The sequence below is a fragment of the Rhipicephalus sanguineus genome, chromosome 2 (assembly GCF_013339695.2).
Source record: "Rhipicephalus sanguineus isolate Rsan-2018 chromosome 2, BIME_Rsan_1.4, whole genome shotgun sequence".
Classification (NCBI taxonomy): Eukaryota; Metazoa; Arthropoda; class Arachnida; order Ixodida; family Ixodidae; genus Rhipicephalus; species Rhipicephalus sanguineus.
The window spans coordinates 91312403-91327174 of record NC_051177.1 but is presented as its reverse complement, the minus strand read 5'-3'; the positions used below and the strand labels follow the sequence as shown (position 1 = coordinate 91327174).

General features: G+C 46.8%; 1 protein-coding gene across 1 annotated transcript; it reads right to left on the bottom strand.

Annotated features, from left to right (window-relative positions):
* Positions 1-2051: 2051 nt before the first annotated feature.
* On the bottom strand, positions 2052-13946 carry LOC119383369 (uncharacterized). Its single transcript, XM_037651468.2, has 5 exons — positions 12332-13946; positions 9975-10060; positions 8837-9074; positions 2698-2814; positions 2052-2153 (listed from the first exon to the last, which is right to left on the bottom strand). Exons 1-5 carry the CDS (start codon positions 12521-12523, stop codon positions 2052-2054), a joined length of 735 nt encoding a protein of 244 aa, XP_037507396.2. The 5' UTR covers positions 12524-13946.
* Between the last annotated feature and the right edge of the window lie 826 nt (positions 13947-14772).

The window sequence follows — 14772 nt, the reverse complement described above, 5'->3', positions numbered from 1 at the left end:
AAAGAGAGGAGGGAACAAAGGGAAAAGCGAAGAGAAACAAAGAAGGCTGCCCAGCTCCGCACTTCCTTCAGGCTTGGAACCACTTAGTGCAAAGCTGCCTTAATTTTTTTTTGTTAACTTTGGGCTGAGTTAGCTGGGGACATCCGGACAAATTAAGGGTAGGTGAGTATCTCCTATGGCTTGTACACAGCAGCTTGCTAATATCAGAGGGAAGCCTCATCTTAACCAAAATGTGCTAAACACTTTTAATTTTATTATCATAGGTGTGCGCGCAGGGGGTGGGGGGGGGGGCACAAAATCTTTCCCATAGTTTTACTCGGTCGAACCTGTCACGTCATTGCTTAAAAGATGCTATGGCCAAGCAGGTTTTCAACGATAATGCAGGCGAAGGCCCCTGATTTTGCAGTCCAAGAACTTATTACTTCCCATCTTTACTTCCCAGAGAGCCAGGGACCGAAGGCAGGCCATTGTAATTGTAAGAAGCGCATTATCGCTTCATTTTTATTTTTTCATTCATTATGAAGTCTTTTGGACTCGACCAACGGCGGGGGGGGGGGGGGGGGTAGCAAGCTGGGATGAAACTTTGCAGCCCCCATGAGCCCTGCACACGCCTATGTTCATTATCGTTCTTTTCTATTAGCTGAAGCACAATCGACAAATCAAGTAATTATTTATGTCATAGAGTTTAAATGAGCCAAATGCATATAATTTAATAGTACTAGAATTAGTGAAAGTGCACAGAGGACACTAAATTCTGAACTTCAACTGCCATTTGCTGCACGTCAAAAATGCTCAGCTGGCATATTTTTATAAGGTCTAGCTGAAGTCGCCAAGTTTCCTCCCGCGCGAATCTTTATGTATCGTGTCTGATTTTAGCCAAGCAAGCTTTTCTTTCCTAGCAAGTTCAATATACTTACAATCCAGAGCCCGTCCACAGCAAACGCACGGTCGACCTCGAAATCTCCTGAGAGATAATCATGGTCCACTTTTCGTGACAAGTAGATGGTCTTGATGTCATAGTACACCACGAGCTGGGTCTTGTATCTCTGGATCGTAATGCGTGCCGGCTTATCGTACTTAATCTCGTCCGGCCATGGTACTACGGTTTTGCCAAGACTGAGCAACTTCCTGAAACAAGAGTAAGGTGCATGAATGCACTGCTTTGCACTGCTAACATAACTGACCATTACAGTCAGCGTCAAAAGTTTAGCGACCACTCTGAGAAAACTTCGAATTTCTCAGCAATTTGTGACTATGATCAGTCGAACAGCACAGCGCATGTTGTTATACGGCGTTTTAGAATATCCCCGGAGTTTAGCATATGCCGGCCAAAACAGCGGGAATAATCAGTTTTTTCTTGTGTCTCATGGTCTCTAAACCTTTGACGCTGACTGTACATTTCACTGCATGTCTCCATGCTCGTGTATTTGTGTACGTTCCCAAGAGAAGGCAAGCTCGCAAGGGCAAGGCCGGAAGTTAAGTGGTCAGATGAAATTAAGAAGTTTGCGAGGATAACGCGGCCGCAGCAAGCACTTGACCGGGTTGCTCGGCAAAACATGGGAGGGGCCTTTGCCCTGCAGTGGGCATAGGCAGGCTGCTGCTGATGATGATAACTGAAATATGAATTGCCCCTCGCAGTAGTCTACCATTAATAATCCGCGTGTGAACCAGCAAAACCAACGCCACAGCTACAAACTTTCTAAACCTGTCACCTAAGAGAATCCTCTGCTGCCCTCTACCATACGTTTCATTTGCCACGGCAGTTATTTATTGCATGCTATATAGTACTAACAACATGTAGTTTTTCAGTCGTATGCAAGTGAGCTGCCCGATCCCACTTATACTACTAACCACAACTGTGCTGCCAACTCTCCAACCTTACTCTCGTCTCCTAATATATAGAATGTTTGTTCCACTTTTTGTTGCATCTCCCCTGGTTTTTCTTTCAGGTTCTTTTGGTATACCCAGCAGAAATTTGTGATCATTTAGTTTTGTATTAAAGGGTGTCAATGAGCTACCATTCGTGAATGTAATTTGCCCATGTATTCTACTTACTTGGGGGTGGACTTTTTGTCGTTTTTAAACATGCCAAACAGAACAATTCTGTCCCCTACATCAAGAGATGGTTCGATCTTTGCCTTGTAGGGCCTCGGCTGCAATGTGGATAATACCAAGCAGTAAATATTTTGTTTATGTGCAACACTGCTGTATAACACTGCTGCTATATATATATATATATATATATATATATATATATATATATATATATATATATATATATATATATATATATATATATATATATATATATATATATATAATATGCTTTTTAGCCTTTGGTCACTTAATTTTATGCACACAGGACTACGCCATTTTCGACACTAAGCGTGATATCACATCCTCTTGTGTCTTACTTTAAAAATCATGCACCTGCTATTTGCGACAATATTTCAAGTGCCTTTTAATTAAATAATCTATTATGTAAACCACTGAGTACTTAATACAGTGCACGTCATATTCTCCATTCTTGTTATAACAAGAATAAAGAACAGCCACTTCAAGATGACCAGTGTTGGGTGTGAGCAATTTTGTTTCCTGCCACTAGAAAGTTTGCCACTACATGTCAAAACAGCTGGGTAGTGTGAGGTGTGAATTGTCAAAATGAAAAACAAGCACATACAACTAAACTAGACTTACCAATTTCAAAGGTTGATGCGTAGCTTTCACCTCAACGCCTTGAGTGGTGGTGAAGTAAGCGTCTTGCAGCTGGTCACTAAGACGCACTGTTGCACAAGCCACATCATTCACGGAAAGCTGCAGAAAAAAATTGAATGGGAATAGTTACGTCAAGCAATAAAATGAAAGTTGAACTATTTCTGCCGTTTTTTTTCGTCATTTATTCGAGTTAAAACACGTTCTTCTTAAACGAAACATGCAGTGCCTTTAAAAATTGGCTGCTTGGACTGTGTATATATATATATATATATATATATATATATATATATATATATATATATATATATATATATATATATATATATATATATATATATATATATATATATATATATATATATTGTAGAGAAGCCTTGGGACATGGTAATGGGTTACCCTCTCCAGCGCCTTCTAGTGGGTCGTCCTCTTTGGTTGCTTGAAAAAGAACGCCGCTCGCGCAGGGAGTTCGTGCCTTGCCGTGACTGTCGCCATTACTCATTGTCGTTGAGTGCTGTCTATTAAACACCTTAACAATTTGGTGGAGGTGCTGGGTCACCTCCAAGGAGCAGGGGCTCCAAGGGGCTCCCTCCAAGGGGCTCCAAGGAGCAGAATTCTTTTCATCTCTCGATTTGCGCTCCGGGTACTGGCAAGTACCCATGGCTGATGACGCTCGACCAAAGACAGCCTTCGTCACGCCCGACGGCTTGTACGAGTTCAACGTCATGCCGTTCGGTCTGTGTAATGCGCCCGCGACCTTCGAGCGCATGATGGACACCGTTCTGCGTAACTTGAAATGGCACACGTGCCTGTGTTACCTGGACGACGTCGTCGTCTTCACTCCGGACTTCTCCACGCATCTCCAACGTCTGCGGCATGTTTTGACCCGTTTGAGCAACGCCGGCCTCCAACTGAATCTGAAGAAGTGCCGATTTGCGGCACGGCAGCTGACTATCCTCGGCTACGTCGTGTCCAAAGACGGAATCCTCCCCGATCCGGCCAAGCTTCGGGCCGTGGCCGAATTTCCCAAACCTACGTCCGTCAAAGAACTGCGCAGTTTCGTCGGACGGTGTTCATACTTTCGACGCTTCATACGAAACTTTGCCACCATCATATCGCCGCTGACAAAGCTCCTTGGAAGTAACGGACCCCTAAATTCGTGGTCGTCCGAGTGTGACGACGCGTTCGCAAAGCTCCGTCGTTTGTTGACGTCTCCTCCCATACTACGCCACTACGACCCTACGGCCCCAACGGAGGTACACACGGACGCCAGCGGTGTAGGCCTCGGCGCTGTCCTTGCGCAACGCAAACCAGGGTTCCCCGAATATGCCGTGGCATACGCAAGCCGTACGCTTACCAGAGCCGAGCCCAATTACTCAGTCACGGAAAAAGAGTGCCTGGCGATCATATGGGCCCTTACAAAGTTTCGACCTTATTTGTATGGTCGCCCATTTGATGTCGTCACCGACCATCATGTACTATGCTGGCTGTCGTCATTGAAGGATCCCTCGGGCCGTCTCGCCCGCTGGGCACTTCGCCTGCAGGAGTACGACATCCGCGTGCTGTACCGCGACGGACGCCAGCATGCTGACGCCGACGCCCTCTCGCGCTCTCCCTTGCCTGACGACAATGCCCCCTGCTCAGTATCTCACATAGCTGTTGCTTCAATCAGCGTTCACACCATCGCTACCGAACAGCGCAAGGATAAATGGATCACCTCGCTGATCGACTTGCTCACTGATCCGACGGCAACACCATCCACTCGCGCGTTGCGTCGTCAAGCCCACCATTTCGCCGTTCGTGACGACCTCCTGCACCGACGCAATTACAACGCCGACGACCGCCAGTGGCTACTAGTGATACCCCGCAGTCTGCGTGCTGAAATATGCGAGGCCTTCCACTCTGACCCGCAATGCGCGCACTCTGGGGTATCCAAAACTTACCACCGCATTCGACAACGATACTTCTGGCGTGGGATGTACCGCTACGTGCAGAAGTTCGTTCGCTCCTGCCTCGATTGCCAACGGCGAAAACCCGCAACGCACGTGTCGCCAGCAGGTCTACAACCATTACCTTGCCCTAACCGTCCGTTCGGGCGCGTGGGCATCGATTTGTATGGACCACTTCCTCTGACTTGAAACCGCCGCCCTCCCAGCGGCTACAGCGCGCGATGTTGCCTCCTTCCTACTACACCGATTCATACTGCGTCACGGTCCACCCCAAGAGCTTCTCAGCGATCGAGGCCGTGTCTTCTTATCGGAAGTCGTGGAAGCCATTCTGAAAGAGTGCCATGCTGTTCACCGCAAAACTACTGCTTACCACCCGCAGACGAATGGCCTAACCGAACGCTTTAACCGCACGCTCGGCGACATGCTGTCAATGTACGTCGCCGCCGATCACAACAATTGGGATGCCATTCTGCCCTTCGTCACCTACGCCTATAACACCGCCCCTCAGAGCACTACTGGTTTTTCACCGTTAAGGCACCCGTCGCGCACCATCGACACGATACTTCCATACAAGCCGGATCCATCTGAGTGTGCGCCGATTTCTGACACAGCCAGGCTCGCTGAAGAGTGTCGCGAGCTTGCCAAGACATTTACGACGCAGGAACAAGAGCTGCAGAAGAGCATTCGCGATGGCACCACTACTTCTGAACCCACGTTCCTCCCTGGAGCGCTCGTATGGCTCTCGGTCCCTACCACTGCAAGTGGCCTTTCCTCAAAACTGCTGCCGAAATACGAAGGCCCATACCGGGTCGTCGAGCGCACATTCCCGGTCAACTACTTGATCGAACCCATCGAACCAGCTTCGGACATGCGTCGTCGAGGGCGCGACATTGTCAACGTGGAGCGCCTCAAGGCCTACTATGACCCACTCATAGTCGCCGGTCGCCGGACGGCTCCCTTTTCGTACCCGGGGTAATTGTAGAGAAGCCTTGGGACATGGTAATGGGTTACCCTCTCCAGCGCCTTCTAGTGGGTCGTCCTCTTTGGTCGCTTGAAAAAGAACGCCGCTCGCGCAGGGAGTTCGTGCCTTGCCGTGACTGTCGCCATTACTCATTGTCGTTGAGTGCTGTCTATTAAACACCTTAACAATATATATATATATTATATATATATATATATATATATCAGATCCATGCGCTGTATGGATCGAAATGAGTCAAATCCAGTATGCCTATAGTAGAGCGCTTCGGCGATCACGTGATTCGGCGAACGTGGAAGCCTCCGTGTGATTTCCCGCCTAGCCTGACTACTCTGCCTGTTTTCTGGGTGTTTGTGCAAGTTTTTTTTTTTTTTTTTGCCCTTTCGGAGCTGGATTACGGAGCTGGATTATCATGGATTCTGGTGGAAGTGAAGAGATCGGCGAGAGACCGGTCCCGAGACGTCGACGACATCGTGAACAGAAGCAATGTCGACGCCGACGAAGCAAGAATGTGCCACTGCCCGAATTTCAATAAAGTTTTTTCAAGAATACCGCATTGAATTCCATGTCTCAATTCGAAATGAGCCAAATCCAAAGTTATCATGCTAATAATGGTGAAATCCGCTGCATATTTTTTAATTGATTGTGGCCAGAAACTTCCCCTAGTCGACATGTAAAACATATATATATATATATTATATATATATATATATATATATATATATATATATATATATAGATATATATAGCGTCGCTCGCTGTTGACGATGTTGAATCTGTGATTTTTGCTCTGCTCGAGATGTCCGATTCTGACGCCTGCTTAGTTTGTTCTGAGCCGCTCTTAGAGGGTGGCACATATCCAACCTGCTCTGAATGCAAATATGGCTATTACTTGGGAGCTTGCTCGGGAGACGAGCTGCAGAGACGAGCTTCAAAAAAGATGATGCCGCAAAGAAAACGTGGAAGTGCCAGGCATGCCTGGCGGCCCGAAGTGCACGTGATGAAAAGAGCGCCACACCGGCGAGCATAAACAGACCTTTGAGAAGGTACTTATTGAAATTAATAAGAAGCGGGCCCAAATACCAGCTATACAGAGCAAGGTGGATGCACTAATGATAGTAAAGAATACAGTCGACAAATTGGAGCTGTCTGTTCAGCATTTGTCAGAACAATATGGTGCGGTGCTTACCGAAATGCAAAAGCAATCAGCAGAAATAGACGTCCTTAAAAAGAGGGCACATTCCGCCGAGTCATCCGACACCAGCAAGAACGTTCATGAGTTGCAAAAGCAGGTTAATGCTCTAGAGCAATACAGTAGACGACAAAATACTGAAATTCACGGCATGCCTGTCACCCAGAATGAAAATTTGCTCGTGAAGCTGAATTATTTAGCAGCTAAGCTTATCCTTACTTAACTGACGAGCTCTGATGTCGAAGGCATGCACAGGCTTCCGCCAAAAACAGGCAAAGTTCCTCTCGTGCTCGTATGTTTGGTGTCACGCATGCAACACGCGATCAGTGGATGGCCGAGAAAGTGGAATTAAAGACTGCTAGCTCTGATGTGTATTTCCTTGACAATCTGACGCCCCAGAACAATAAACTTCTCTGGCAAATGAAGGCAAAGGCTGAGAAGAACCATTATCAGTTCGCATGGCAAAAAAAAAAAGGCAAATTTTTTGTGCGCAAGGGGCCCGGTGATCGAGCACTGCGCATTGACAGCGAAAGTGACTGAGATAAGATTCACTGAAATATTTCTTTTATCACTTACTGTTTCAATCGCTAGTTTTCCCCTGCAACGGCTATCTTTTAAACGAACTTATGATGGTGAAATTAACTGCGATACAGCCAATTTTCGTCCATAAAAACTAATATGTCACGGAAATCGGGACTAGTGTCTGCACTTGACCTTGCGAACTTTGTTGTGCAGTATCCTCACGGATTGAAATAGGACAATTTAGTGCTAAGTAACGCACATTATTTCGTTTCCACCGTCTTCAGGTCGGGTCATATCGGCATAATTTTGACTCGAACACGCAGATCAGAGGCAACGTTATCTTTAAAGACCAGATTCGTCGCGACATGACGTGGTTATCTCGAGAAATTGCGCCTACCAGTGGTTATATTAAAAAATTTTATGCCAGATTTGAATCCATCAGTACTGTGCACTCGTCAGCACCAGTTTGTGCGTCTGAATTACGAATGAATTATGTTCACTCAGTCAGGCTGCGATCTGTACATACGTTAGCACACGTGCGCACATGTCACTATATGTATTTACTGTATGCCTAAATTATCATATATGTCATACGTCTCACAAGAAAAAAATAAGTGAATAGAAAAAAATCAAAATGGCCGCCTATATCTCTCTCAAAATCATTTCCAAAAATAGTCCTCGTGTGCGGCCCTGCCCTGCTACGTAGATAAGTAATTAAATGTTTTGCGCCATCCTTCATGCTCTTGTCCAGCTGCAGCTATAAGTAGGACATATGGCTACGTCCTGTTACGGGAGCAATCATCTTGGGGTTTAGGATCTATTGAATCTCCCAGAAATAAAACTTGGACATTTGTTGTCTACAATCAAGCAATGAGCTTTTTTTTTTGTACATAAGCAGTTTCTAATACGCCTTTTCTTCCTCCTCGCCATTTTTAGTAGTTCACAGTAACAAGCAGCATTCTTTCTCGTCGTCACCATAATAACAAAGAGCCTTCTTCCGAACACTTCGGTAAAAAAAAAAAAGCAAAGCTCTTGGCGGGTGGGAACAGTCGCACATTCCGAAGTGTGCAGAAGAAAATTCGTCAAAGCTCCAACTTGGGGGGATAGTTGGTAAGGCATTCTAATGTAGTTGCGCTGAGTGAAAGACACGAAGGACTAAGGACAAAGAGAGCAGGACAGGTGGTGTGCACTACTTGTCCTGTTTGTACTTAGTGCTCGTGCCTTTGCCCTTTGCCCTTAGTCCTTGGTGCCTTTCGCTCAGCGGAACTACATTAGAAGGAAGAAAATGACCAACTTCTTTCTCTAAGTGTCTCTTGAATTCACGTTGAAATAACACTTTTTGCTGAAAATTGTCGCTCTTTTTCAGGCTGCATACATATGCAGAGTATAAGATGTTTAGAACGAAAAGAGCGGTATAACGAAGGATTTTGTACGTCACGAGCGCTTCAATATCACATGCGCATTAAAGAAAATACGTCGTACCTTGATGTTGGAACCCCTCTGTTGTATGTGGATGGCATAGGTGTGTATCTCTTCTGGCTTGAACACTTTACGATCCACCTCGAGTTCTATTGGCTTGTCGTAGCTGGTGAGGTACTTGACCAAAAGGGCTAGGTCAGGGTCCGGCTGGTCGTACCGATTGGCGTCTGTCTTGGCGTTGTAGTCCTTAAATTCCAGCGTAAGCACTTTCTTATCTTTTTTTGTGAAGATTATCTGTGACCTGCGGTAAATGAAGCGTAACTGAGAGCTCGCGCGCATACGGCACGTGCTTGAACTGCTTGGATATATCACTGAAAAATTACACGCACACACGCATGCACGCACATCATGACCTTGATCGCGCGTCATGAAACGCGATTGCTCTCTCTCCCCAGGGGCGTAGCCAGAATTTTTTTTCGGGGGGAAGGGGGGGGGGGGTTCAACCATACTTTATGTATGTTCGTGCGTGCGTATGTATGTGTGCGTGTATACACGCAAGCAAAATTGAAAATTTCCGGGGAGGAAGGGGGGTGGGGTTAAACCCCTCAAACCCACCATTGGCTACGCCCCTGTCTCTCCCCCCTCCCCTTGTGATTCTGGTGCGCAGTAGTGTTGTTGCTGTGTAGTTTTAGTACTATATAGAGCGCGTACACACACGCACGCACGCACGCAATCAAGAAAAAGAAAGAGACACCCGGTAACAATCCGAGAATTCAGTATATGTTATGCACATTGCCTTCTCCACGCATGTATTACTCTTGGTAGATGCCGGTATTGACAGGTGTTTGCCATTGATGATTATTTCATTATTCAAATGGTTTGAAACCACGACAGTTTTCTATATGTAAGGTTCTGGCCGCGCACGTGAGCGTTTCCCTCATCTCAATTGCAGGTGGGACCTATATTCTCTCTGTACCTGACAATCTACGGGCCTGAGGCATCATGCAACAACCTGATTTCCCCTGGCTGGCTGCCACACACCGCAAATTCGTTCAACTTCGTTTTTTCCAGGTTCATGTGCTGGCATGAGAAGCGTATTGTTGTCTAAAGTCGCGATTAAGTGCTGTAAGCAGTAATTCGGGCGCGTATCCCGTCATTGACTTATGAATATGGAAAAATAAGCACGCAACTCGACCCTTACCCGCCTGGTCTGTATAGAAGCTTAACTTCGAGGAACAAGTTGGTGTCCACGACGCGAGTCTCCAAGGTGTCGTTGTATTTCGGGTCCTGAAAATAGCAAGCGATTACAGACAAGCAACATTCTCTTGGTCGAACTTGAGTTACTCTGACTAGCTTATGTAGGCGACACACAGATATTGAAATCAACGATTCAATGTGTAACTGTCAAGCCTCTAGCCGCGGGTATACGAGTCAACAATAAAAATTCACTATAATGAGCCCTAATCGACTATACTACCAGTATTTCACAGATTTTCGGTATAATTAAGTGGGCCTTTTTATGCGGGGAAACGCGGATCTTCCAAGGATTGCTGATGCAGGTTCTAAATCCACAATTTTTACTATGAAAGAAGGGAATTTTTGTGAGGGCTCGTTTCTTAGTTTGACGCAACTTTAATGAAAATCAGGCCTTCTGAGAGATGAATGACTAAATGCATTAACCTAGACAATGCACGATTTTACGTGCTTAGACGCTGAACCTGACGCCACTCTGCAAGCTTCATTATAGGGGCCCTAAATCGCTTGTCCAAGTAATAATCAAATGGCCTTAGTATCGGAGTTTATTGCGTCGCGATTCGATCACCACAAATTTTTTTTTGAATCTGAGGGAGCGAGCAGAGTTACGGGGATCTGTCGCACGCTTTAAGCGCTTTCTCTCTTTCGTCTCGACGAGCGCGCCGGAAGCTACAGAGGGGAGGGGGATAACAAAGGGGAAAGAAGCTACGTCAGCGCGCGTCATGAAACCTGATCGGTCTCTTCCCCGTGTGATTCCGGGGTGCTATCCTGGACACTGCCAAATTCCGCCATCTTGTCAAATTTCGTAATGGCGGCATTTTAAGCCAATCGGAGAGGTTGTAGCAGCCCTCCGGGCCAATCAGACTTGACCAATGGCGGAATTCGACAACGTGGTGGAACCTGACAATGTCCAGCATAACATAGTCGGTGGGCGGTAGTGCTGCTACTGTGTAATTCCAGCACAGTATTGAGCGCGGCGCCGGCATGTGGCGGCACCCTGCAGCAAGAAGCGCATCTTATCCAAACGCAGCTCTTAAATCTGTGTCAACTATCGGCCAATAGCAGCAATCTGCTGTATGACGCCACGTAGCAGCCACCGGCAGCACCGAAGAGAGTGAGGACGGTCCTCTGTATGAAGAGAGCGCGCTTGAGAAAGCGGGGACTTCATGCTCCGCTTGTAAACTCGCCTTGCCGCGCACGACTGCAAGGTTTGACTGATGTGTTCATAGCAGCTTCCGCTTTCCACTGTACGTGTTTTTCCACCAAGCAAGAAGGGTGGTTCAGGGCCCATTCAATGTGACTTTCATGAGGTTTGAACCTATATCATATAAACACATAGCACAAAGTGATATCGTAAAGATGCATGCGTGTTGTATTGAACTGAGCAAAAGCTTAATTCACCGACGCGTCTTCCCGCGCTTTCTTTTCTTTCTACATAGTGTACATTATCACAGCATGTCCAGTGACAAGCAGGGAGGCTATAACAATATACTCATGAAGTGGCAGGGCAGCTGACGCCACAGGAGCTTTGGACATGGGACACCAACCACAAGAGGCTTCGATAAGACTTTTCTTCTCTGTCTCTCTCTTTCAAAGAAACACTCATACCTTTTTCCCTCGAAGCTTAACCGTGCATTACAAGTTCATGTGTAGGACTATGCTGCGTGCATATAATGCTATAGTATACATTTTCGCGCAACGTAGGGGACACCGCTTATCCACTGGCTCCATAGGCGTAGCAAGTGGACGGGGTGGTTCAAGCTCCCTAAAATTTGTACATCTTGCATATGTACAAGTAATGTTCCATCTAAGTTTATTCGAGGTTAAAGACCAGCAGAAACTCGTACAATATGTACATTATGTACAATATACGGTCACCACATTCCCATACCCCCTCCCCCTTTTGCAACAAACAAAAGAAAGAAAAACGGGAGCAAGCTGCACGAAACACAAGTTGTGAGTTCCGAGATATGTGTTACCCGCCGCGGTGGTCTAGTAGTTATGGTGCTTGACTGCTGACCCGAAGGTCGCAGGATCGAATCGCCGCGGAGGCTTCATTTCGAGGGAGGCGTAATGCTAGAGGCCCGTGTGCTTAGATTTAGGTGCACGTTAGAGAACCCCAGGTGGTCAAAATTTCCGGAGTCCTGTGGCGTCTCGCATAACCATATCGTGGCCTTGGGACGTGAAACCACGATAATATTACGCAGTATGGACCTTTTCAACGAAGAGTTGGAGCATTTTCTTTCTGGACTGTGGCACGGGAGTTATTAATTAATTTACTAAGACATGTGTTGTTGTACTTACCGGGTTGAAGACGTGTAAGCCGGAGGACCTGCGCGCAGGTCTCAGCGTGCGATGTGCCTTCTTAGCGGCCTTGTTCTCGGGCTTGTCCAGCGACAGCTCCTCTTTCCAGTGGCGGCTGAGTATGTACACGGGGAAGTCATCGTCCACTTCCGATTCGTGGTCCGTGTAGTCTTTAGGGTAGAACTCCTGCATCTTGCCGCTTCCGCCTTGAGTAGCTCCCTCTCCGATTGCTTCTCAACCGCTCGACCCTTACTCTATCGTCGCCTCCGAAACGGCGGGCTAGTGTCCGCTCACGTCCCGCCTGGGGTCCCGGACACTAGGACCCCCGCCCTCCGCCTGATATTATTGGCCTCCGGCCGGGTCGCTGGTCCGCGGTGCGACCTTCTTAGAAGTCGCGCTTCTCTATACTTCTACTCCCTCGGGTCTCGATCTGTTCTGTGGTATTCGATTCCCGACGGGTAGCAAGCAGAGTAGCCGACGACGACCGCTCCTCTCCGCAGCTCGAGCCTGACTGAGAGGCGCGCGTTAAACGCTTCGGACGATTGTTTTCCCGAAAGACGTGACGGATGATGCAGGCGCGGCCTTCCATATTCGTCGCTAACAGTGGAGAACCGCGGCGCTATATCTCGTACGTTAAGGGAGCTACTTCGAGGGGCTATTCACATTTCCTATTCCTTAAGCAAGTCGATTGACAGAGTTGGTCGTATGGAGAGCCACTAGCGTATACAATTTAATATCCACGAGCGTTTTACTTATCCACTCCCATTGGAAACCGGCTTCCACGACCGGGATCGAACCCGCGGTCTTTTTCTCAGCAGCGCGATTTTAAAGCAGGCTTCAATATACCGGGTGGGTCAGACGTCACAGTTAGAGGTGCCACATGACTTTTACGCGAGACTGCTCAGTGTTGGGAGAGCAAAAAAAAAAAAAAAATCAAGCTTTCCTGACGACCGATAGTCGCAAGAGCGCGAGTATAATGCAAACAAACAAACAAACATCACCGCCACCAGCAACAAAACAACAAAGGAACAAGCGCTTCACATTATCAGGCCAATGTTTAATAGCATTAAGCAATATTAAGCTAGCCATCCGGGATGAGAGTAAGGAATGCATCAGGTATGTACTGTATCGGGTAGAAGAAAGCTTGACAACTTCGGGAAGCACCGAATTCCACAATGATTTATTGTTTCGCCAAAGTTTGTACAGATGATCGGACAACCACCCACGAGCAGAAACAAAGGTTTTCGGCAAAAACTAGTTCTTAGCAATGCTTATTGTCAACTCTTCCGTTTACTACATAAGCCTCTCAGAGGTGTCATAAGATATCACTCAGTATTTTGTCCTTTCTGAGAAGAAGGAAGCGTAGTAGTAAAACCGGTTAATTGCCTAATGAATAAATGAGTAATTTATTCTACAAACTAACGCACTATTTACCTATTTATTGGTTGAGGACCACGTTTGTGATCCTGAGAACGGAGTCGCATCTGACGGCACACCTAAGAGCCTTCGGGTAAAAAGAAAGTGCCATGTTTTGGATTTATTGTTTCCAAGTCCTTGGCGTGACCACAAAACATGCCATGCCACACAAGACGTTGGAAGAACGCTGCTTTCTCCTACACCCGACCTCCCCACCACCACCTGGGAAAATCTACGCCTCTGGCCGTCGCAGTGCCCACGCCTTTAGCTTCGACAAGTCATCTTTAAAAACGTAGAAATGCAGCTAATGTTGCTTCCCTGTTTAGTAGCTCAGCGTATAGCTGATAACGTCGCCCGTATGACCCAAAATTCCGCTATGAAGGAGCATGGCCCCCGTTCAGAACACAAGAAAGCAATGACTGATAGTGACCTATTTTGTTCTTGTTACGCGATCCGCGTAAAACCATGTCACTACGTGCACTGTCGCAAAATTCTAGGGTAGTATATAAGCTCAGCACAATTTCCTGAAGACCGGAAGCACACTGCGCAAAGAAACCGGTGCATATAAAGAACCGCCACTCTGCTTATTCACTGTAACCTCATTGGATCTGACGCAGTAAGTTAAACAAGCAGAAGCTTCGAGAATCGGGGAAACAAGGCCCCACGCGTCGGCGATGGCTCACCGTATTCTTTCCTGAATGGAGCCGTTAATCTACATTAGATGTGGGCCTGACATGACGTACAGCGCGCCAGCGCTTCACAGGACAGCGATGGGGAATGCTGGCGCCTTCGGTATTATTAATAGTACCAACGCAAATGGCCTAGCGTTCAGTTACCGATCGACGAATTACATTAATTCACAAACTATATTAATTTCATAAAAGTGATAGCAACTTGATAGAAATGTCGTTGATTGTGCGCGCGCTTTATACCTCGCGCATGCGCCGTGTGAAATAGATGCAGTGGCATTGCCATAAGTATGTGTCGGGGGAGGGGGCTGTCCGGCCCCTTTTACTGTATGTTCG